Below are 25,474 nucleotides of genomic sequence, written 5' to 3'. Positions count from 1 at the left end.
CTAGATGTACTAGGGGCCTCCTGAGTGGGCAAGACTCGTGTAGACGAAGGAGGGAATGATGCAGTACCATGCTTACTCCCCTCACTTGAGGAATCATCTTGGGCATCATTGTCATTGTCACATAAATCACATTTATTTAAATGAGAAGGAACTCTGGCTTCCCCACATTCAGAACACAGTCTATCTGGTAGTTCAGACATGTTAAACAGGCATAAACTTGATAACAAAGTACAAAAAACGTTTTAAAATAAAACCGTTACTGTCACTTTAAATTTTAAACTGAACACACTTTATTACTGCAATTGCGAAAAAATATGAAGGAATTGTTCAAAATTCACCAAAATTTCACCACAGTGTCTTAAAGCCTTAAAAGTATTGCACACCAAATTTGGAAGCTTTAACCCTTAAAATAACGGAACCGGAGCCGTTTTTAACTTTAACCCCTTTACAGTCCCTGGTATCTGCTTTGCTGAGACCCAACCAAGCCCAAAGGGGAATACGATACCAAATGACGCCTTCAGAAAGTCTTTTCTATGTATCAGAGCTCCTCACACATGCGACTGCATGTCATGCCTCTCAAAAACAAGTGCGCAACACCGGCGCGAAAATGAGGCTCTGCCTATGATTTGGGAAAGCCCCTAAAGAGAAAGGTGTCTAAAAAAGTGCCTGCCGATATAATCTTATCAAAATACCCAGATTAAATGATTCCTCAAGGCTAAATATGTGTTAATAATGAATCGATTTAGCCCAGAAAAAGTCTACAGTCTTAATAAGCCCTTGTGAAGCCCTTATTTACAATCTTAATAAACATGGCTTACCGGATCCCATAGGGAAAATGACAGCTTCCAGTATTACATCGTCTTGTTAGAATGTGTCATACCTCAAGCAGCAAGAGACTGCTCACTGTTCCCCCAACTGAAGTTAATTCCTCTCAACAGTCCTGTGTGGAACAGCCATGGATTTTAGTAACGGTTGCTAAAATCATTTTCCTCATACAAACAGAAATCTTCATCTCTTTTCTGTTTCTGAGTAAATAGTACATACCAGCACTATTTTAAAATAACAAACTCTTGATTGAATAATAAAAACTACAGTTAAACACTAAAAAACTCTAAGCCATCTCCGTGGAGATGTTGTCTGTACAACGGCAAAGAGAATGACTGGGGTAGGTGGAGCCTAGGAGGGATCATGTGACCAGCTTTGCTGGGCTCTTTGCCATTTCCTGTTGGGGAAGAGAATATCCCACAAGTAAGGATGACGCCGTGGACCGGACACACCTATGTTGGAGAAAATAGAACTTTCCAAGATAACAACTTTATATCAATGGAATGAAGGGGTTAAAACGGAACGCCCTGTAAAACATTAAGAACAAGGTTTAAACTCCATGGTGGAGCAACAGTCTTAAACACAGGCTTAATCCTGGCCAAAGCCTGACAAAAAGCCTGGATGTCAGGAACTTCTGACAGACGTTTGTGTAACAGAATGGACAGAGCTGAGATCTGTCCCTTTAATGAACTAGCAGATAAACCCTTTTCTAAACCTTCTTGTAGAAAAGACAATATCCTAGGAATCCTAACCTTACTCCAAGAGTAACCTTTGGATTCACACCAATATAGGTATTTACGCCATATCTTATGGTAAATCTTTCTGGTAACAGGTTTCCTAGCCTGTATTAAGGTATCAATAACTGACTCAGAAAACCCACGTCTTGATAAAATCAAGCGTTCAATTTCCAAGCAGTCAGCTTCAGAGAAGTTAGATTTTGATGTTTGAAGGGACCCTGTATCAGAAGGTCCTGTTTCAGAGGTAGAGACCAAGGTGGACAGGATGACATGTCCACCAGGTCTGCATACCAAGTCCTGCGTGGCCACGCAGGTGCTATTAGAATCACTGATGCTCTCTCTTGTTTGATTCTGGCAATCAATCGAGGAAGCAACGGGAAGGGTGGAAACACGTAAGCCATCCTGAAGTCCCAAGGTGCTGTCAGAGCATCTATCAGGACTGCTCCTGGATCCCTGGATCTGGACCCGTAACGAGGAAGCTTGGCGTTCTGTCGAGACGCCATGAGATCTATCTCTGGTTTGCCCCAACGTCGAAGTATTTGGGCAAAGACCTCCGGATGAAGTTCCCACTCCCCCGGATGAAAAGTCTAACGACTTAAGAAATCCGCCTCCCAGTTCTCCACTCCCGGGATGTGGATTGCTGACAGGTGGCAAGAGTGAGACTCTGCCCAGCGAATTATCTTTGATACTTCCATCATAGCTAGGGAGCTTCTTGTCCCTCCCTGATGGCTGATGTAAGCTACAGTCGTGATGTTGTCCGACTGAAACCTGATGAACCCCCGAGTTGTCAACTGGGGCCAAGCCAGGAGGGCATTGAGAACTGCTCTCAATTCCAGAATGTTTATTGGCAGGAGACTCTCCTCCTGACTCCATTGTCCCTGAGCCTTCAGAGAATTCCAGACGGCACCCCAACCTAGAAGGCTGGCGTCTGTTGTTACAATTGTCCAGTCTGGTCTGCTAAATGGCACCCCCCTGGACAGATGTGGCCGAGAAAGCCACCATAGAAGAGAATTTCTGGTCTCTTGATCCAGATTCAGAGAAGGGGATAAATCTGAGTAATCCCCATTCCACTGACTTAGCATGCACAGTTGCAGTGGTCTGAGGTGTAAGCGTGCAAAGGGTACTATGTCCATTGCCGCTACATTAAGCCGATTACCTCCATGCATTGAGCCACTGACGGGTGTTGAATGGAATGAAGGGTGCGGCAAGCACTTTGAAGTCTTGTTAGCCTGTCCTCTGTCAGGTAAATCTTCATTTCTACAGAATCTATAAGAGTCCCCAGGAAGGGAACTCTTGTGAGTGGAACGAGTGAACTTTTCTTTTCGTTCACCTTCCATCCATGTGACCTTAGAAATGCCAGCACTAACTCTGTATGAGACTTGGCAGTTTGAAAGCTTGAAGCTTGTATCAGAATGTCGTCTAGGTATGGAGCTACCGAGATTCCCTGTGGTCTTAGTACCGCCAGAAGAGCACCCAGAACCTTTGTGAAGATTCTTGGAGCTGTAGCCAATCCGAATGGAAGAGCCACAAACTGGTAATGCCTGTCTAGGAAGGCAAACCTTAGGTACCGATAATGATCTTTGTGAATCGGTATGTGAAGGTAAGCATCTTTTAAATCTACAGTGGTCATGTACTGACCCTCTGTGATCATAGGTAAAATTGTCCGAATAGTCTCCATCTTGAACGATGGAACTCTTAGGAATTTGTTTAGGATCTTTAAGTCCAGGATTGGTCTGAAAGTTCCCTCTTTTTTGGGAACCACAAACAGATTTGAGTAAAACCCCTGTCCCTGTTCCGATCGTGGAACTGGATGGATTACTCCCATTAACAAGAGCTCTTGTACGCAGCGTAGAAACGCCTCTTTCTTTGTCTGGATTGTTGACAATCTTGACAGATGAAATCTCTCTCTTGGAGGAGAGTATTTGAAGTCCAGAAGGTATCCCTGAGATATTATCTCTAGCGCCCAGGGATCCTGAACATCTCTTGCCCAAGCCTGGGCGAAGAGAGAAAGTCTGCCCCCCACTAGATCCGATCCCGGATCGGGGGCCCTCAATTCATGCTGTTTTAGGGGCAGCAGCAGGTTTCCTAGTCTGCTTGCCCTTGTTCCAGGACTGGTTAGGTTTCCAGCCTTGTCTGTAGCGAGCAACAGCTCCTTCCTGTTTTGGTGCAGAGGAAGTTGATGCTGCTCCTGCTTTGAAATTACGAAAGGAACGAAAATTAGACTGTCTAGTCTTGGCTTTGGCTTTGTCCTGAGGCAGGGCATGGCCTTTACCTCCTGTAATGTCAGCGATAATCTCTTTCAACCCGGGCCCGAATAAGGTCTGCCCTTTGAAAGGTATATTAAGCAATTTAGACTTAGAAGTAACATCAGCTGACCAGGATTTTAGCCACAGCGCCCTGCGTGCCTGAATGGCGAATCCTGAATTCTTCGCCGTAAGTTTAGTAAGATGTACTACGGCCTCCGAAATGAATGAATTAGCTAGTTTAAGGACTCTAAGCCTGTCCGTAATGTCGTCCAGAGTAGCTGAACCAATGTTCTCTTCCAGAGACTCAATCCAGAATGCCGCTGCAGCCGTGATCGGCGCAATGCATGCAAGGGGTTGCAATATAAAACCTTGTTGAACAAACATTTTCTTAAGGTAACCCTCTAACTTTTTATCCATTGGATCTGAAAAAGCACAGCTATCCTCCACCGGGATAGTGGTACGCTTAGCTAAGGTAGAAACTGCTCCCTCCACCTTAGGGACCGTTTGCCATAAGTCCCTTGTGGTGGCGTCTATTGGAAACATTTTTCTAAATATCGGAGGGGGTGAGAACGGCACACCGGGTCTATCCCACTCCTTAGTAACAATTTCAGTAAGTCTCTTAGGTATAGGAAAAACCTCAGTACTCGTCGGTACCGCAAAATATTTATCCAACCTACACATTTTCTCTGGTATTGCAACTGTGTTACAATCATTCAGAGCCGCTAACACCTCCCCTAGTAATACACGGAGGTTTTCCAGCTTAAATTTAAAATTTGAAATATCTGAATCCAGTCTGTTTGGATCAGAACCGTCACCCACAGAATGAAGTTCTCCGTCCTCATGTTCTGCCACCTGTGACGCAGTGTCTGACATGGCCCTAATATTATCAGCGCACTCTGTTCTCACCCCAGAGTGATCACGCTTACCTCTTAGTTCTGGTAATTTAGCCAAAACCTCAGTCATAACAGTAGCCATATCCTGTAATGTGATTTGTAATGGCCGCCCAGATGTACTCGGCGCTACAATATCACGCACCTCCCTCTGAGCGGGAGATGTAGGTACTGACACGTGAGGCGAGTTAGTCGGCATAACTCTCCCCTCGTTGTTTGGTGAAATTTGTTCAATTTGTACAGATTGACTTATTTAAAGTAGCATCAATACAGTTAGTACATAAATTTCTATTGGGCTCCACTTTGGCATTGCAACAAATGACACAGGTATCATCCTCTGAATCAGACATGTTTAACACACTAGCAAATAAACTTGCAACTTGGAAATACAATTCAATTAGAATAATATTAAAACGTACTGTGCCTTTAAGAAGCACAGAAGATCTATGACAGTTGAAAATTAATAAATTGAAACAGTTATAGCCTCAATCCTTGTAAACAACACAACTTTAGCAAAGGTTTAATCCCATTAGCAAAGATAACAAATTCTGAAAGCAGGAAACAAATTACAGAATAAACGTTTTTTATCTCAGTCAAACTATAATTCTCACAGCTCTGCTGAGAGAAATTACCTCCCTCAAAATAAGTTTTGAAGACCCCTGAGCTCTGTAGAGATGAACCGGATCATGCAGGGAATACAATGAGTTGCTGACTGAAATATTTGATGCGTAGTGAAAGCGCCAAAAAACGGCCCCTCCCCCTCACACACAGCAGTGAGGGAGAACAGAAACTGTCAGAAAACAGATTAAGCAACTGCCAAGTGGAAAAATAGTGCCCAAACATTTATTCACTCAGTACCTCAGCAAATGAAAACGATTTTACATTCCAGCAAAAACGTTAAACATAATCTCTAGTTATTAAACAGCTTTATGTATTTCTTACAGTGTAATTCTAGTGAAGTACCATTCCCCAGAATACTGAAGTGTAAAGTATACATACATGACATTATATCGGTATGGCAGGATTTTCTCATCAATTCCATTGTCAGAAAATAAAAACTGCTACATACCTCTATGCAGATTCATCTGCCCGCTGATCTGAAGTTTACCTCTCCTCAGATGGCCGAGAAACAGCAATATGATCTTAACTACTCTGGCTAAAATCATAACAAAAACTCTGGTAGATTCTTCTTCAAACTCTGCCAGAGAGATAATAACACACTCCGGTGCTATTTTAAAATAACAAACTTTTGATTGAAGATATAAAACTAAGTATAATCACCATAGTCCTCTCACACATCCTATCTAGTCGTTGGGTGCAAGAGAATGACTGGGAGTGACGTAGAGGGGAGGAGCTATATGCAGCTCTGCTGGGTGAATCCTCTTGCACTTCCTGTTGGGGAGGAGTAATATCCCAGAAGTAATGATGACCCGTGGACTGATCACACTTAACAGAAGAAAAGAGAATCTCAGGAACTGATAGTGATCTGGATGAATTGGAATATGAAGATATGCATCCTGTAAGTCTATTATAGACATATAATGCCCTTGCTGAACAAAAGGCAGAATAGTCCTTATAGTCACCATTTTGAATGTTGGTATCCTTACATAACGATTCAATATTTTTAGATCCAGAACTGGTCTGAAGGAATTCTCCTTCTTTGGTACAATGAATAGATTTGAGTAAAACCTCAGACCCCATTCCAGAACTGGAACTGGCACAAGTACCCCAGCCAACTCTAGGTCTGAAACACATTTAAGAAACGCCTGAGCCTTCACTGGGTTTACTGGAATGCCTTGAAACCTATTCTGTACCCTTGTGAAACAATGTTCTGAATCCAAAGACTGTGAATCGAATTGATCCAAATATCTTTGAAAAATCGTAACCTGCCCCCTACCAGCTGTGCTGGAATGAGGGCCGCATCCTTCATGCGGATTTGGGAGCTGGTTTTGACTTTCTAAAAGGCTTGGATTTATTCCAGACTGCTGAAGGTTTTCAAACGGAAACCGTTCCTTTAGGGGAAGGGTCAGGCTTATGTTCCTTATTCTGACGAAAGGAACGAAAACGATTAGCAGCCCTATATTTACCTTTAGATTTTTTGTCCTGAGGCAAAAAGGTTCCTTTCCCCCCAGTAACAGTTGAAATTATAGAATCCAACTGTGAACCAAATAATTTATTACCTTGGAAAGAAAGAGAAAGCAAAGTTGACTTAGAAGTCATATCTGCATTCCAAGATTTAAGCCATAAAGCTCTTCTAGCTAAAATAGCTAAAGACATATACCTGACATCAATTCTAATGATATCAAAAATGGCATCACAAATAAAGTTATTAGCATGTTGAAGAAGTTTAACAATGCTATAAGCATTATGGTCTGACACTTGTTGCGCTAAAGCCTCCAACCAGAAAGTGGAAGCTGCAGCATTATCAGCCAAAGAAATAGAAGGTCTAAGAAGATTACCTGAACATAAATAAGCTCTCCTTAGAAAGGATTCAAGCTTCCTATCTAAAGGATCCTTAAAGGAAGTACTATCCGCCGTAGGAATAGTAGTACGTTTAGCAAGAGTAGAGATAGCCCCATCAACTTTAGGGATTTTGTCCCAAAACTCTAATCTATCAGATGGCAAAGGGTACAATTTCTTAAACCTTGGAGAAGGAGTAAATGAAGTACCCAGACTATTCCATTCCCTAGAAATTACTTCTGAAATAGCATCAGGAACTGGAAAAACTTCTGGAATAACTACATGAGGTTTAAAAACCGAATTTAAACGCTTAGTAGATTTAGTATCAAGAGGACTAGACTCCTCCATATCTAATGCAATCAACACTTCTTTAAGTAAAGAACGAATAAACTCCATCTTAAATAAATATGAAGATTTATCAGTGTCAATATCTGAAGCAGAATCTTCTGAACCAGATAGATCCTCATCAGAAACAGATAAGTCAGAATGATTGCGATCACTTAAAAATTCATCTGAAATATGAGAAGTGTTAAAAGACCTTTTACTTTACTGAAAGGAGGAATAACAGACAGAGCCTTCCTAATAGAATTAGAAACAAATTCTTTTACATTAACAGGGACATCCTGAACGTTAGATGTTGAAGGAAAAACAACAGGTAAAGGATTATTACTAATGGAGACACTATCTGCGTTAGAAAGTTTATCATGACAACTAACACAAACTACAGCCGGAGGAACAGTTACCAAAAGTTTACAACAGATGGACTTAACTTTGGTAGAACCAGCATCAGGCAGCGTCTTTCCAGAAGTAGATTCTGATCCAGGGTCAGGTTGTGACATCTTGCAATATGTAATAGAAAAAACAACATATAAAGCAAAATTATCAAATTCCTTAAATGACAGTTTCAGGAATGGGAAAAGATGCAAAATAAACAAGCCTCTAGCAACCAGAAGCAATAAAAAAGTGAGACTTAAATAATGTGAAAAAAGGTGGAGAACAGTATGACGCCCACATTTTTTGGCGCCAAGTATGACGCCCACATTATTGGTGCCAAGTACAACGCCCATATTTTTTGGCGCCAAGTATGACGCAACATCCTCCGACGTCAAAAACGATGCCCACATTTTTTGGCGCAAAAAAAATTCTGTAACACACATACGTAAAAAAAAATGACGCAACCACGAACAAACTTCTGGCGTCAACTATGGCGCCGGAAATGACAATTTTGCGCCAAAAAAGTTTGCGCCAAGAATGACGCAATAAATTGAAGCATTTTCTGCCCCCGCGAGCCTAACAGCCCGGAGGGAAAAAAGTCAATTGAAATTTTTTTTTTTTTAAGGTAAGAAAAAATTATTTATTCATATGCATTATCCCAAATAATGAAACTGCCTGTCTGAATGAAGGAAAACTGATTATCCTGAATCATAGCAAATATAAGTTTAAACACATATATTTAGAACTTTACATATAAAGTGCCCAACCATAGCTTAGAGTGTCATAAATAAAATAAGACTTACTTACCCTAAGACACTCATCTACATATAGTAGATAGCCAAACCAGTATATCGTCGATCTGAAAAGGGAGGTAGGAGAAGAAATCTCTACGACCGATAACAGAGAACCTATGAAATAGATCCCCTAGAGGAAGACCATTGTATTCAAATAGGCAATACTCTCTTCACATCCCTCTAACATTCACTGCACTCTGAGAGGAAAAATGGGCTTCAGCCTGCTGCGAAGCGCATATCAACGTAGAATCTAGCACAAACTTACTTCACCACCTCCATGGGAGGCAAAGTTTGTAAAACTGAATTGTGGGTGTGGTGAGGGGTGTATTTATAGGCATTTTAAGGTTTGGGAAACTTTGCCCCTCCTGGTAGGAATGTATATCCCATACGTCACTAGCTCAAGGACTCTTGCTAATTACATGAAAGAAATGTGTATTTGCAAAATCTGCTTAGCATGGCAGATGTAAGCTTACTTTGTCCTCCACCTCTGGACTGTATATGTGATCTCCAAAAATTAAATTGTTCTCTAGAAACTGAAGCTCTAATGGAGGTAGAACTGCACGACTGAGACCGGTACCTCCATATGCTCTTTGCTCTCCGATATCTAGTGGTTATAGAGTGGTGGAAGAAAACAGACTTGGTTGTAAAGGGCAGTGTGATGTGATATGCATGCGTGTGATGTGGGAATGTCAGCATATGCTACTCCTACACGTGGTCACAAGATGGCACCATCCAATGGAGAAAAGTCCAGGCAATGCAGAAAGCAACCACAACACACCTACCAAAAAGGGCCATAAGCCTCAGTAAACTAACCTTCTCAACAAAGACCCTAGAATATCTCCATGTGTGTTGCCAGCTCAACCATAATCCTTAGCTTCACGATTTTTCGCAGCATAGCTATTTACTAGACAATGTTGATACAGTTTGTCAAAGCAATTAAATAACACTATTTTAAAGATGTTCATAATTCCAAAACAGTCTTTTTTTTTGTAGATATATGTTCAAATGCCTTAGCTTTATATGTTAGTCATTATAATTTACATCTAATCCATTCACAAAACATAATACTCACATTGGCTCCAAATGTTGGAGATAGTTGTACTTCATGTGTTTCTTGTGGTAACAGCAGAGGGCTTAATTTCCCAGGATTCCTAAACAATCTGTCATCCTGAAAAATACATATAAACAAATTTCTTTTCAAACCTTATGAAATATCTGCTAAAAAAACAAAACAAAAAAAACAACCTATTTTCATAATAACTAAAAATGTAACATTAATAGGAAAAATTACATTTTAATAGCCACTGCCCATCTGGGGCGCAATCCGATATAGATCGTAGTTTGCGGCGCAAGCCAGGGAACCCCCGCCGCCCGTAGTTTCAGCTCGCAACTCGAGCTATCCCATATACGGCGCCGTCAGAGGCTAAAGTGCCGTAATTCGGATAAACCAGCGATGTCCAGAAATCTGCGTAAGTACAAATTTCTTGAGTCGCCAGTGACTTACGGCACTTTAGAAACTGCCGGCGCCTACAAAACCTAACTAAGTTATAAAATCACCCATACTGTTTAACACGCCTCCCAAACATAGCCCGACACGTCTAACCCTCTATCCGCTATCCCCCCTCACTATCCTAACAATAAAAAATGTATTAACCCCTAAACCGCCGCTCCCGGACCCCGCCGCCACCTAATAAAGTTATTAACCCCTAAACCGCCGCTCCCGGACCCCCGCCGCCACCTACATTATCTATATTACCCCCTAATGTGAGCTCCTACCCCGCCGCCACCTACATAACCTACCCTCTAATGTGAGCCCCTTACACCACCGCCATCTACATTACCTACCCCATAATGTTATCTCCTTACACCGCCGCCATCTACATTACCTACCCCCTAATGTGATCCCCTTACACCGCCGCCATCTACATTAACTGGTGCTCTGACAAAATGCAGAAGGACATTTGGCAGACGGACATTTGGCCGACAGACAGAAAGCTAAAGAATGTTCTGATGACGGCCGAGGGCAGATGCGTTCCAGAGTGCTCTGTTCTAATCAGAGCCTCGGGCGGCGCAACTGCCTCTGGGAACCTTACCATGGGTGTCAGGCGCACGTCTTGTAATTCTCTGTCTGGGAAATTATCTATCTATCTATCAAATCTATCTATTTATCTATCAAATCTATCTATCTATCGTATCTATCAAATGTATCTATTGCATCTATTGATCTATCTATCTAATCTATGTATCTATCTATCAAATCAAATCTATCTCGTGGCCGGACTGTTATCGGACAGCCACAAAAGTCCGTCGGCCAAAAGTCCGGCCACGACATTAACTATCCCCTAATGTGATCTCCTTACACCGCCGCCATCTACATTACCTACCCCCTAATGTGAGCCCCTTACACTGCCGCCATCTACATTACCTAGCCCCTAATGTGAACCCCTTACACCGCCGCCATCTACATTACCTACCCCCTAATGTGAGCCCCTTACACCGCCGCCATCTACATTACCTACCCCCTAATGTGAGCTCCTACCCCGCCGCCAGCTATATTAAAATTATTAACCCCTAATTTAATCCCCCTACCCCGCCGCCAGCTATATTAATTACATTAACCCCTAATTTAATCCCCCTATACCGCCGCCAGCTATATTAAATTAATTAACCCCTAATCTAATCCCCCTATACCGCTGCCAGCTATATTAAATACATTAACCCCTAATCTAATCCCCCTACACCGCCGCCAGCTATATTAACTATGTTAACCCTAATTATATTAGGGTTAATATCGTTATTATATTATATATATATTAAGTATAATAACCCTATCTAACTCTAACATCCCTAACTAAATTCTTATTAAAATAAATCTAATTAATATTAATATTATTAATTAAAATATTCCTATTTAAATCTAAATACTTACCTATAAAATAAACCCTAAAATAGCTACAATATATTTAATAATTACATTTTAGCTATTTTAGGGTTTATATTTTACAGGTAACTTGGTATTTATTTTAACTAGGTACAATAGCTATTAAATAGTTAATAACTATTTCATAGCTACCTAGTTAAAATAATTACCAATTTACCTAAAAAATAAATCCTAACCTAAGTTACAAATACACCTACACTATCAATAAATTAAATAAACTACAAATATCTAAAATAAAATACAATAAAATAAACTAAACTAAATTACAAAAAACATTACCTACCCCATAATGTGATCTCCTTACACCGCCGCCATCTACATTACCTACCCCCTAATGTGATCCCCTTACACCGCCGCCATCTACATTAACTACCCCCTAATGTGATCTCCTTACACCGCCGCCATCTACATTACCTACCCCCTAATGTGAGCCCCTTACACCGCCGCCATATACATTACCTACCCCCTAATGTGAGCCCCTTACACTGCCGCCATCTATATTACCTACCCCCTAATGTGAGCTCCTACCCCGCCGCCAGCTATATTAAAATTATTAACCCCTAATTTAATTCCCCTACCCCGCCGCCAGCTATATTAATTACATTAACCCCTAATTTAATCCCCCTATACCGCAGCCAGCTATATTAAATTAATTAACCCCTAATCTAATCCCCCTATACCGCCGCCAGCTATATTAAATACATTAACCCCTAATCTAATCCCCCTATACCGCCGCCAGCTATATTAACCCTAATTATATTAGGGTTAATATAGTTATTATATATATTAACTATATTAACCCTAATTAGTTAATATCGTTATTATATTATATATATATTAAGTATAATAACCCTATCTAACTCTAACATCCCTAACTAAATTGTTATTAAAATAAATCTAATAATATTATTAATTAAAATATTCCTATTTATTCTTATTGTATACTTCTTATTGTTTCTTAATAAAGCTGGTTTAAAAAAAAATAAAAAATAAAATATTCCTATTTAAATCTAAATACTTACCTATAAAATAAACCCTAAAATAGCTACAATATAATTAATAATTACATTGTAGCTATTTTAGGGTTTATATTTATTTTACAGGTAACTTGGTATTTATTTTAACTAGGTACAATAGCTATTAAATAGTTAATAACTATTTAATAGCTATCTAGTTAAAATAATTACCAATTTACCTAAAAAATAAATCCTAACCTAAGTTACAAATACACCTACACTATCAATAAATTAAATAAACTACAAATATCTAAAATAAAATACAATAAAATAAACTAAACTAAATTACAAAAAAAAAACAAACACTAAATTACAAACAATAAAAAAAGATTACAAGATTTTTAAGCTAATTACACCTATTCTAAGCCCCCTAATAAAATAATAAAGCCCCCCAAAATAAAAAAATGTCCCTACCCTATTCTAAATTTAAAAAGTTAACAGCTCTATTACCTTACCAGCCCTTAAAAGGGCCTTTTGCGGGGCATGCCCCAAAGAAATCAGCTCTTTTGCCTGTAAAAACCCCCACAATACCACCCCCAACATTACAACCCACCACCCACATACCCCTACTCTAACCCAAACCCCCCTTAAATAAACCTAACACTACCCCCCTGAAGATCTCCCTACCTTGTCTTCACCCAGCCGGGCAGAACTCTTCATCCAATCCGGGCGATGTCTTCAATCAAGCGGCAGAGAAGAAGTCTTCAATCCGGCGATGTCTTCATCCAAGCGGCAAAGAAGAAGTCTTCCATCCGGCGAGGTCTTCAATCAAGCGGCAGAGAAAAGGCCCTCCATCGGGGCAAAGTTTTCTTCGAAGCGGCATCTTCAATCTTCTTTCATCCCTCCTCCGACGCGGAACATCCATCCGGCACGACGACTTCCCGACGAATAAGGTTCCTTTAAATGACGTCATCCAAGATGGAGTCCGTCGAATTCCGATTGGCTGATAGGATTCTATCAGCCAATCGGAATTAAGGTAGAAAAATCTGATTGGCTGATTGAATCAGCCAATCAGATTCACGTTCAATCCGATTGGCTGATTCAATCAGCCAATCAGATTTTTCTACCTTAATTCCGATTGGCTGATAGAATCCTATTAGCCAATCGGAATTCGACGGACGCAATCTTGGATGACGTCATTTAAAGGAACCTCATTCGTCGGGAAGTCGTTGTGCCGGATGGATGTTCCGCGTTGGAGGAGCGAAGAAAGAAGATTGAAGATGCCGCTTGGAAGAAAACTTCCCCCGATGGAGGACCTCTTCTCTGCCGCTTGATTGAAGAAATCGCCGGATGGAAGACTTCTTCTTTGCCGCTTGGATGAAGACATCGCCGGATGGAAGACTTCTTCTCTGCCGCTTGATTGAAGACATCACCCGGATCGGATGAAGAGTTCTGCCCGGCTGGGTGAAGACAAGGTAGGGAGATCTTCAGGGGGGTAGTGTTAGGTTTATTTAAGGGGGCTTTGGGTTAGAGTAGGGGTATGTGGGTGGTGGGTTGTAATGTTGGGAGGTGGTTTTGTGGGGGGGCTTTTACAGGCAAAAGGCCCTTTTAAGGGCTGGTAATGTAATAGAGCTGTTAAATTTTTTAATTTAGAATAGGGTAGGGAAATTTTTTTATTTTGGGGGGCTTTATTATTTTATTAGGGGGCTTAGAATAGGTGTAATTATCTTAAAAATCTTGTAATCTTTTTTTATTTTTTGTAATTTAGTGGGGTTTTTTGTAATTTAGTTTATTTTATTGTATTTTAGATATTTGTAGTTTATTTAATTTATTGATAGTGTAGGTGTATTTGTAACTTAGGTTAGGATTTATTTTACAGGTAAATTGGTAATTATTTTAACTAGGTAGCTATTAAATAGTTATTAACTATTTAATAGCTATTGTACCTAGTTAAAATAAATACCAAGTTACCTGTAAAATAAATATAAACCCTAAAATAGCTACAATTTAATTATTAATTATATTGTAGCTATTTTAGGGTTTATTTTATAGGTAAGTATTTAGATTTAAATAGGAATATTTTAATTAATAATATTAATATTAGATTTATTTTAATAAGAATTTAGTTAGGGATGTTAGAGTTAGATAGGGTTATTATACTTAATATATATATATATATATATATATATATATATATATATATATATATATATATATATATATATATATAATATAATAACGATATTAACCCTAATATAATTAGGGTTAATATATATAATATAATAACTATATTAACCCTAATACGCTGTATATTGGATACCAAACTGCGCGGGTTTGGTATACCTGCCTATGGGCCAAAAAACAGAATTTATGTTTACCTGATAAATTTCTTTCTCCAACGGTGTGTCCGGTCCACGGCGTCATCCTTACTTGTGGGATATTCTCTTCCCCAACAGGAAATGGCAAAGAGCCCAGCAAAGCTGGTCACATGATCCCTCCTAGGCTCCGCCTACCCCAGTCATTCGACCGACGTTAAGGAGGAATAATAGCATAGGAGAAACCATATGGTACCGTGGTGACTGTAGTTAAAGAAAATAAATTATCAGACCTGATTAAAAAACCAGGGCGGGCCGTGGACCGGACACACCGTTGGAGAAAGAAATTTATCAGGTAAACATAAATTCTGTTTTCTCCAACATAGGTGTGTCCGGTCCACGGCGTCATCCTTACTTGTGGGAACCAATACCAAAGCTTTAGGACACGGATGAAGGGAGGGAGCAAATCAGGTCACCTAAATGGAAGGCACCACGGCTTGCAAAACCTTTCTCCCAAAAATAGCCTCAGAAGAAGCAAAAGTATCAAACTTGTAAAATTTGGTAAAAGTGTGCAGTGAAGACCAAGTCGCTGCCCTACATATCTGATCAACAGAAGCCTCGTTCTTGAAGGCCCATGTGGAAGCCACAGCCCTAGTGGAATGAGCCGTGATTCTTTCGGGAGGCTGCCGTCCGGCAGTCTCGTAAGCCAATCTGATGATGCTTTTAATCCAAAAAGAGAGAGAGGTAGAAGTTGCTTTTTGACCTCTCCTTTTACCTGAATAAACAACAAACAGGGAAGATGTTTGTCTAAAATCCTTTGTAGCATCTAAATAGAATTTTAGAGCGCGAACAACATCCAAATTGTGCAACAAGCGTTCCTTCTTTGAAACTGGTTTCGGACACAGAGAAGGTACGATAATCTCCTGGTTAATGTTTTTGTTAGAAACAACTTTTGGAAGAAAACCAGGTTTAGTACGTAAAACCACCTTATCTGCATGGAACACCAGATAAGGAGGAGAACACTGCAGAGCAGATAATTCTGAAACTCTTCTAGCAGAAGAAATTGCAACTAAAAACAAAACTTTCCAAGATAATAACTTAATATCAACGGAATGTAAGGGTTCAAACGGAACCCCCTGAAGAACTGAAAGAACTAAATTGAGACTCCAAGGAGGAGCCAAAGGTTTGTAAACAGGCTTGATTCTAACCAGAGCCTGAACAAAGGCTTGAACATCTGGCACAGCTGCCAGTTTTTTGTGAAGTAACACCGACAAGGCAGAAATCTGTCCCTTCAGGGAACTTGCCGATAATCCTTTTTCCAATCCTTCTTGAAGGAAGGATAGAATCCTAGGAATCTTAACCTTGTCCCAAGGGAATCCTTTAGATTCACACCAACAGATATATTTTTTCCAAATTTTGTGGTAAATCTTTCTAGTTACAGGCTTTCTGGCCTGAACAAGAGTATCGATAACAGAATCTGAGAAACCTCGCTTCGATAAAATCAAGCGTTCAATCTCCAAGCAGTCAGCTGGAGTGAAACCAGATTCGGATGTTCGAACGGACCCTGAACAAGAAGGTCTCGTCTCAAAGGTAGCTTCCAAGGTGGAGCCGATGACATATTCACCAGATCTGCATACCAAGTCCTGCGTGGCCACGCAGGAGCTATCAAGATCACCGACGCCCTCTCCTGATTGATCCTGGCTACCAGCCTGGGGATGAGAGGAAACGGCGGGAACACATAAGCTAGTTTGAAGGTCCAAGGTGCTACTAGTGCATCCACTAGAGCCGCCTTGGGATCCCTGGATCTGGACCCGTAGCAAGGAACTTTGAAGTTCTGACGAGAGGCCATCAGATCCATGTCTGGAATGCCCCAAAGTTGAGTGACTTGGGCAAAGATTTCCGGATGGAGTTCCCACTCCCCCGGATGCAATGTCTGACGACTCAGAAAATCCGCTTCCCAATTTTCCACTCCCGGGATGTGGATAGCAGACAGGTGGCAGGAGTGAGACTCCGCCCATAGAATAATCTTGGTCACTTCTTCCATCGCTAGGGAACTCCTTGTTCCCCCCTGATGGTTGATGTACGCAACAGTCGTCATGTTGTCTGATTGAAACCGTATGAACTTGGTCCTCGCTAGCTGAGGCCAAGCCTTGAGAGCATTGAATATCGCTCTCAGTTCCAGAATATTTATCGGTAGAAGAGATTCTTCCCGAGACCAAAGACCCTGAGCTTTCAGGGATCCCCAGACCGCGCCCCAGCCCATCAGACTGGCGTCGGTCGTGACAATGACCCACTCTGGTCTGTGGAATGTCATCCCTCGTGACAGGTTGTCCAGGGACAGCCACCAACGGAGTGAGTCTCTGGTCCTCTGATTTACTTGTATCTTTGGAGACAAGTCTGTATAGTCCCCATTCCACTGACTGAGCATGCACAGTTGTAATGGTCTTAGATGAATGCGCGCAAAAGGAACTATGTCCATTGCCGCTACCATCAACCCGATCACTTCCATGCACTGAGCTACGGAAGGAAGAGGAACGGAATGAAGTATTCGACAAGAGTCCAGAAGCTTTGTCTTTCTGGCCTCTGTTAGAAAAATCCTCATTTCTGAGGAGTCTATAATTGTTCCCAAGAAGGGAACCCTTGTTGACGGGGATAGAGAACTCTTTTCCACGTTCACTTTCCAGCCGTGCGATCTGAGAAAGGCCAGGACGATGTCCGTGTGAGCCTTTGCTCGAGGGAGGGACGACGCTTGAATCAGAATGTCGTCCAGGTAAGGTACTACTGCAATGCCCCTTGGTCTTAGCACAGCTAGAAGGGACCCTAGTACCTTTGTGAAAATCCTTGGAGCAGTGGCTAATCCGAAAGGAAGCGCCACGAACTGGTAATGTTTGTCCAGGAATGCAAACCTTAGGAACCGATGATGTTCCTTGTGGATAGGAATATGTAGATACGCATCCTTTAAATCCACCGTGGTCATGAATTGACCTTCCTGGATGGAAGGAAGGATAGTTCGAATGGTTTCCATCTTGAAAGATGGGACCTTGAGAAATTTGTTTAAGATCTTGAGATCTAGGATTGGTCTGAATGTTCCCTCTTTTTTGGGAACTATGAACAGATTGGAGTAGAACCCCATCCCTTGTTCTCTCAATGGAACAGGATGAATCACTCCCATTTTTAACAGGTCTTCTACGCAATGTAAGAACGCCTGTCTTTTTATGTGGTCTGAAGACAACTGAGACCTGTGGAACCTTCCCCTTGGGGGAAGTCCCTTGAATTCCAGAAGATAACCCTGGGAGACAATTTCTAGCGCCCAAGGATCCAGAACATCTCTTGCCCAAGCCTGAGCGAAGAGAGAGAGTCTGCCCCCCACCAGATCCGGTCCCGGATCGGGGGCCGATATTTCATGCTGTCTTGGTAGCAGTGGCAGGTTTCTTTGCCTGCTTTCCCTTGTTCCAGCCTTGCATTGGTCTCCAAGCTGGCTTGGCCTGAGAAGTATTACCTTCTTGCTTAGAGGACGTAGCACCTTGGGCTGGTCCGTTTTTACGAAAGGGACGAAAATTAGGTCTATTTTTTGCCTTGAAAGGCCGATCCTGAGGAAGGGCATGGCCCTTACCCCCAGTGATATCAGAGATAATCTCTTTCAAGTCAGGACCAAACAGCGTTTTCCCCTTGAAAGGAATGTTTAGTAGCTTGTTCTTGGAAGACGCATCAGCCGACCAAGATTTCAACCAAAGCGCTCTGCGCGCCACAATAGCAAACCCAGAATTCTTAGCCGCTAACTTAGCCAATTGCAAAGAGGCGTCTAGAGTGAAAGAATTAGCCAATTTGAGAGCATTGACTCTGTCCATAATCTCCTCATAAGGAGGAGAGTCACTATCGAGCACCTTAATCAGTTCATCAAACCAGAAATATGCGGCTGTAGTGACAGGGACAATGCATGAAATGGGTTGTAGAAGGTAACCCTGCTGAACAAACATCTTTTTAAGCAAACCTTCTAATTTTTTATCCATAGGATCTTTGAAAGCACAACTATCCTCTATGGGAATAGTGGTGCGTTTGTTTAAAGTAGAAACCGCTCCCTCGACCTTGGGGACTGACTGCCATAAGGCCTTTCTGGGGTCGACCATAGGAAACAATTTTTTAAATATGGGGGGAGGGACGAAAGGAATACCGGGCCTTTCCCATTCTTTATTAACAATGTCCGCCACCCGCTTGGGTATAGGAAAAGCTTCTGGGAGCCCCGGCACCTCTAGGAACTTGTCCATTTTACATAGTTTCTCTGGGATGACCAAATTTTCACAATCATCCAGAGTGGATAATACCTCCTTAAGCAAAATGCGGAGATGTTCCAATTTAAATTTAAAAGTAATCACATCAGATTCAGCCTGCTGAGAAATGTTCCCTAAATCAGTAATTTCTCCCTCAGACAAAACCTCCCTGGCCCCCTCAGATTGGGTTAGGGGCCCTTCAGAGATATTAATATCAGCGTCGTCATGCTCTTCAGTAACTAAAACAGAGCATCCACGCTTACGCTGACAAGGGTTCATTTTGGCTAAAATGTTTTTGACAGAATTATCCATTACAGCCGTTAATTGTTGCATAGTAAGGAGTATTGGCGCGCTAGATGTACTAGGGGCCTCCTGAGTGGGCAAGACTCGTGTAGACGAAGGAGGGAATGATGCAGTACCATGCTTACTCCCCTCACTTGAGGAATCATCTTGGGCATCATTGTCATTATCACATAAATCACAATTATTTAAATGAATAGGAATTCTGGCTTCCCCACATTCAGAACACAGTCTATCTGGTAGTTCAGACATGTTAAACAGGCATAAACTTGATAAGAAAGTACAAAAAACGTTTTGAAATAAAACCGTTACTGTCACTTTAAATTTTAAACTGAACACACTTTAATACTGCAATTGCGAAAAAACATGAAGGAATTGTTCAAAATTCACCAAACTTTCACCACAGTGTCTTAAAGCCTTGAAAATATTGCACACCAATTTTGGAAGCTTTAACCCTTAAAATAACGGAACCGGAGCCGTTTTAAGCTTTAACCCCTTTACAGTCCCTGGTATCTGCTTTGCTGAGACCCAACCAAACCCAAGGGGAATACGATACCAAATGATGCCTTCAGAAGTCTTTTATAAGTATCAGAGCTCCTCTCACATGCGACTGCATGCCATGCCTCTCAAAAACAAGTGCGCAACACCGGCGCGAAAATGAGACTCTGCCTATGCTTTGGGAAAGCCCCTAAAGAATAAGGTGTCTAAAACAGTGCCTGCCGATATTATTATATCAAAATACCCAGAATAAATGATTCCTCAAGGCTAAATAAGTGTTAATATCAATCGATTTAGCCCAAAAAATGTCTACAGTCTAAATAAGCCCTTGTGAAGCCCTTATTTACAATCGTAATAAACATGGCTTACCGGATCCCATAGGGAAAATGACAGCTTCCAGCATTACATCGTCTTGTTAGAATGTGTCATACCTCAAGCAGCAAAGGACTGCAAACTGTTCCCCCAACTGAAGTTAATGCTCTCAACAGTCCTGTGTGGAACAGCCATGGATTTTAGTTACGGTTGCTAAAATCATTTTCCTCATACAAACAGAATTCTTCATCTCTTTTCTGTTTCTGAGTAAATAGTACGTACCAGCACTATTTGAAAATAACAAACTCTTGATTGAATAATGAAAAACTACAGTTAAACACTAAAAAACTCTAAGCCATCTCCGTGGAGATGTTGCCTGTACAACGGCAAAGAGAATGACTGGGGTAGGCGGAGCCTAGGAGGGATCATGTGACCAGCTTTGCTGGGCTCTTTGCCATTTCCTGTTGGGGAAGAGAATATCCCACAAGTAAGGATGACGCCGTGGACCGGACACACCTATGTTGGAGAAAACTATAGAAATATACGAGCGTAACTTCTAGGTTACGCCGTATAAAGGATACCAAACCCACGCAAAATTTGGCGTCGCCGGCTTTTGCGGGCGACGCTGCATATCGGATCGAGGCCCTGTATTTTAATTTTTTCAATTGCTGGCTACGTTTAGCCAGAATATTTAAAAGGGACAGTCAACACCTTAGTGATCTTAAAACCTTACTTTAGATTAAGCTGCAAATATCCTCTTGCACCCCAGTAACAGTAAAAACATAATTTATGTAAGAACTTACCTGATAAATTCATTTCTTTCATATTAGCAAGAGTCCATGAGCTAGTGACGTATGGGATATACATTCCTACCAGGAGGGGCAAAGTTTCCCAAACCTCAAAATGCCTATAAATACACCCCTCACCACACCCACAATTCAGTTTAACGAATAGCCAAGAAGTGGGGTGATAAGAAAAAAGTGCGAAAGCATATAAAATAAGGAATTGGAATAATTGTGCTTTATACAAAAAAATCATAACCACCACAAAAAAAGGGCGGGCCTCATGGACTCTTGCTAATATGAAAGAAATGAATTTATCAGGTAAGTTCTTACATAAATTATGTTTTCTTTCATGTAATTAGCAAGAGTCCATGAGCTAGTGACGTATGGGATAATGACTACCCAAGATGTGGATCTTTCCACACAAGAGTCACTAGAGAGGGAGGGATAAAATAAAGACAGCCAATTCCTGCTGAAAATAATCCACACCCAGAATAAAATTTTAATGAAAAAACATAAGCAGAAGATTCAAACTGAAACCACTGCCTGAAGTACGTTTCTACCAAAAACTGCTTCAGAAGAAGAAAACACATCAAAATGGTAGAATTTAGTAAAAGTATGCAAAGAGGACCAAGTTGCTGTTTTGCAAATCTGATCAACCGAAGCTTCATTCTTAAACGCCCAGGAAGTAGAAACTGACCTAGTAGAATGAGCTGTAATCCTTTGAGGCGGAGTGTTACCCGACTCAACATAGGCATGATGAAATAAAGATTTCAACCAAGATGCCAAAGAAATGGCAGAAGCTTTCTGGTCTTTTCTAGAACCGGAAAAGATGACAAATAGACTAGAAGTCTTTCGGAAAGACTTAGTAGCTTCAACATAATAATACAAAGCTCTAACAGCATCCAAAAAATGCAATGATTTCTCCTTAGAATTCATAGGATTAGGACATAATGAAGGAACCACAATTTCTCTACTAATGTTGTTAGAATTCACAACCTTAGGTAAAAAATTCAAAAGAAGTTCGCAGCACCGCCTTATCCTGATGCAAAATCAGAAAAGGAGACTCACAAAAAAGAGTAGATAATTCAGAGATTCTTCTGGCAGAAGAGATGGCCAAAAGAAACAAAAAACTTTCCAAGAAAGTAATATAACGACCAAAGAATGCATGGGTTCAAAAGGAGAAGCTTGAAGAGCCCCCAGAACCAAATTCAAACTCCAAAGAGGAGAAATTGACTTAATGACAGGTTTTATACAAACCAAAGCTTGTACAAAACAACGAATATCAGGAAGATTAGCAATCCTTCTATGAAAAAGAACAGAAAGAGCAGAGATTTGTCTTTCAAGAAACTTGCGGACAAACCTTTATCTAAACCATCCTGAAGAAATATAAGTCTTCCAGACTCTATAATATATCTCTCTAGATACAGATTTACGAGCCTGTCACATAGTATCAATCACAGAGTCAGAGAAACCTCTTTGACCAAGAATCAAGCGTTCAAACTCCACACCTTAAAATTAAGGTTTTGAGATCCTGATGGAAAAAAGAACCTTGAGACAGAAAGACTGATCTTAACGGAAGAGTCCACAGCTGGCAAGAGGCCATCCGGACAAGATCCGCATACCAAAACCTGTGAGGCCATGCTGGAGCTACCAGCAGGACAAACGAGCATTCCTTTAGAATATTAAGAATACCCTTGGAAGAAGAACAAGAGGCGGAAAGATATAGGCAGGATGACACTTGTAAGGAAGAGATAATGCATCCACTGCCTCCGCCCGAGGATCCCTGGATCCGGACAGATACCAGGGAAGTTTCTTGTTTAGATGAGAAACCATCAGATCTATTTCTGAGAGTTCCCACATTTGAACAATCTGAGGAAATACCTCTGGGTGAAGACCATTCGCCCAGGTGCAACGTTTGGCGACTGAGATAATCCGCTTTCCAATTGTCCATACCTGGGATATGAACCGCAGAGATTAGACAGGAGCTGGATTCCACCCAAACCAAAATTCGAGATACTTCTTTCATAGCCAGAGGACTGTGAGTCCCTCCTTGATGATTGATGCATGCCACAGTTGTGACATTGTCTTATCTGAAAACAAATGAACAACTCTCTCTTCAGAAGAGGCCAAGACTGAAGAGCTCTGAAATTGCACGGAGTTCCAAATATAGATCGGAAATCTCACCTCCTGAGATTCCCAAACCCCTTGTGCCGTCAGATACCCCCACACAGCTCCCCAACCTGTAAGACTTTCATCTGTTGAGATTATAGTCCAGGTCGGAAGAACAAAGAAGCCCCCTGAACTAAACGATGGTGATCTGCCCACCATGTCAGAGAGTGTCGTATAATCGGTTTAAAGATATTAATTGAGATATCTTTGAGTAATCCCTGCACCATTGGTTCAGCATACAGAGCTGAAGAGGTCGCATGTGAAAACGAGCAAAGGAGATCGCATTTGATGCGGCAGTCCTAAGACCTAAAATTTCCATGCATAAGGCTACCAAAGGGAATGATTGTGACTGAAGGTTTTGACAAGCTGATATCAATGTTAAACTTCTCTTGTCTGACAAGGACAGAGTCATAGACACAATCTATTCTAGAAACCTAAAAAGGTTACACTTGTCTGAGGAATCAATGAACTGATTGGTAAATTGATCCTCCAACCATGAACTTGAAGAAACAACACAAGTCGATTCGTATGAGATTCTTCGAAAATGAGAAGACTGAGCAAGTACCCAGATATTGTCCAATAAGGAAATACCAAAAAACCCTGTTCTCTGATTACAGAAAGAAGGGCACCGAGAACCTTTGAAAGAAATTCTTGGAACTGAGGCTAGGCCAAACGGTAGAGCCACAAAACTGGTAATGCATGTCTAAAAAGAGAATCTCAGACACTAAAAGTGATCTGGATGAATCGGAATATGTAGATACACATCCTGTAAATCTATTGTAGACATATAATGCCCTTGCTAAACAAAAGGCAGGACAGTCCTACAGTAACCATCTTGAATGTTGGTATCCTTACATAACGATTCAATATTGATAGATCCGAAACTGGTCTGAAGGAATTGACCTTCTTTAGTACAATGAAGAGATAAAATAAAACCCCAGCCCCTGTTCCAGAACTGGAACTGGCATAATTACTCCAGCCAACTCTAAATCTGAAACATATTTCAGAAATGCTGAGCCTTTGCTGTGTTAACTGGGACACGGGAAAGAAAAAAATCTCTTAGCAGGAGGCCTTAACTGAAGCCAATTCTGTACCTTTCTGAAACAATGTTCTGAAACCAGAAATTGAGAACGGAATTGATCAAAATTTCTTTGAAGAAAACGTAATCTGCCTCATACCAGCTGAGCTGGAATAAGGTCCGCACCTTCATGGGTACTTAGGAGCTGGCTATAGGTTTTCTAAAAGGCTTGGATATATTCCAAACTGGAAATAGTTTCCAAACTGATACCGCTCCTGAGAATGAAGGATCAGGCTTTTGTTCCTTATTGTGAGGAAAGGAACGAAATGATCATTAGACCTAAATTTACCTTAGATTTTTTATCCTTTGGTAAAAAAGTTCCCTTCCTTCCAGAAACAGTTGAAATAATAATTTATTACCCTGAAAAGAAAGGGAAAGCAAAGTTGACTTAGAAGACATATCAGTATTCCAAGTTTAATCCATAAAGCTGTTCTAGCTAAAATAGCTAGAGACATATACCTGACATCAACTCTAATGATATCAAAAGATGGTATCACCAATAAAATTATTAGCATGTTATAGAATAATAATAATGCTATAAAATTATGATCTGTTACTTGTTGCGCTAAAGCTTCTATCCAAAAAGTTGAAGCTGCAGCAACATCCGCTAAAAATATAGCAGGAGAAGAGACAGCCCCATTAACCTTAGGGATTTTGTCCCAAAAAACTCTAATCTGTCAGATGGCACAGGATATAATTGCTTAAACGTTTAGAAGGAGTAAAAGAATTACCCAAATTATTCCATTCCCTGGAAATTACTTCAGAAATAGCATCAGGGAGATTAAACACTTCTGGAATAACTACAGGAGATTTAAAAACCTTATTTAAACGTTTAGATTTAGAATCAAGAGGACCAGAATCCTCTATTTCTAATGCAATTAATAATTCTTTAAATAAAGAACGAATAAATTCCATCTTGAACAAATACAAAGATTTATCAGCATCAACCTCTGAGACAGAAACCTCTGAACCAGAAGAACCATTATCAGTATCAGAATGATGATGTTCATTTAAAAATTCATCTGAAAAAAGAGAAGTTTTAAAAGACTTTTATGTAAACTAGAAGGAGAAATAACAGACATAGCCTTCTTAATGGATTTAAAAAATAAAATCTCTTATGTTTATCAGGAACACTCTGAAAATTAGATGTTGACGGAACAGCAACAGGTAATGTAACAGTACTAAA

The 25,474-nt window shown here is 40.7% G+C and overlaps 1 protein-coding gene across 1 annotated transcript in view; it reads right to left on the bottom strand.

Annotated features, from left to right (window-relative positions):
• The window catches only part of LOC128664426 (M-phase inducer phosphatase 1-B-like), a 510,343-nt gene that overhangs the window by 463,778 nt on the left and 21,091 nt on the right, over positions 1-25,474 (bottom strand). Inside the window, exon 3 of the mRNA XM_053719257.1 lies at positions 9,739-9,834. Coding sequence (XP_053575232.1) covers positions 9,739-9,834 — 96 coding nt within the window. The remainder of the gene's footprint in view (positions 1-9,738; positions 9,835-25,474) is intronic.

Source organism: Bombina bombina, chromosome 6, assembly GCF_027579735.1.
Source record: "Bombina bombina isolate aBomBom1 chromosome 6, aBomBom1.pri, whole genome shotgun sequence".
Taxonomy (NCBI): domain Eukaryota; kingdom Metazoa; phylum Chordata; class Amphibia; order Anura; family Bombinatoridae; genus Bombina; species Bombina bombina.
The sequence above is the reverse complement of the archived record's forward strand: the minus strand, read 5'-3'. Positions and strand labels throughout refer to the sequence as shown.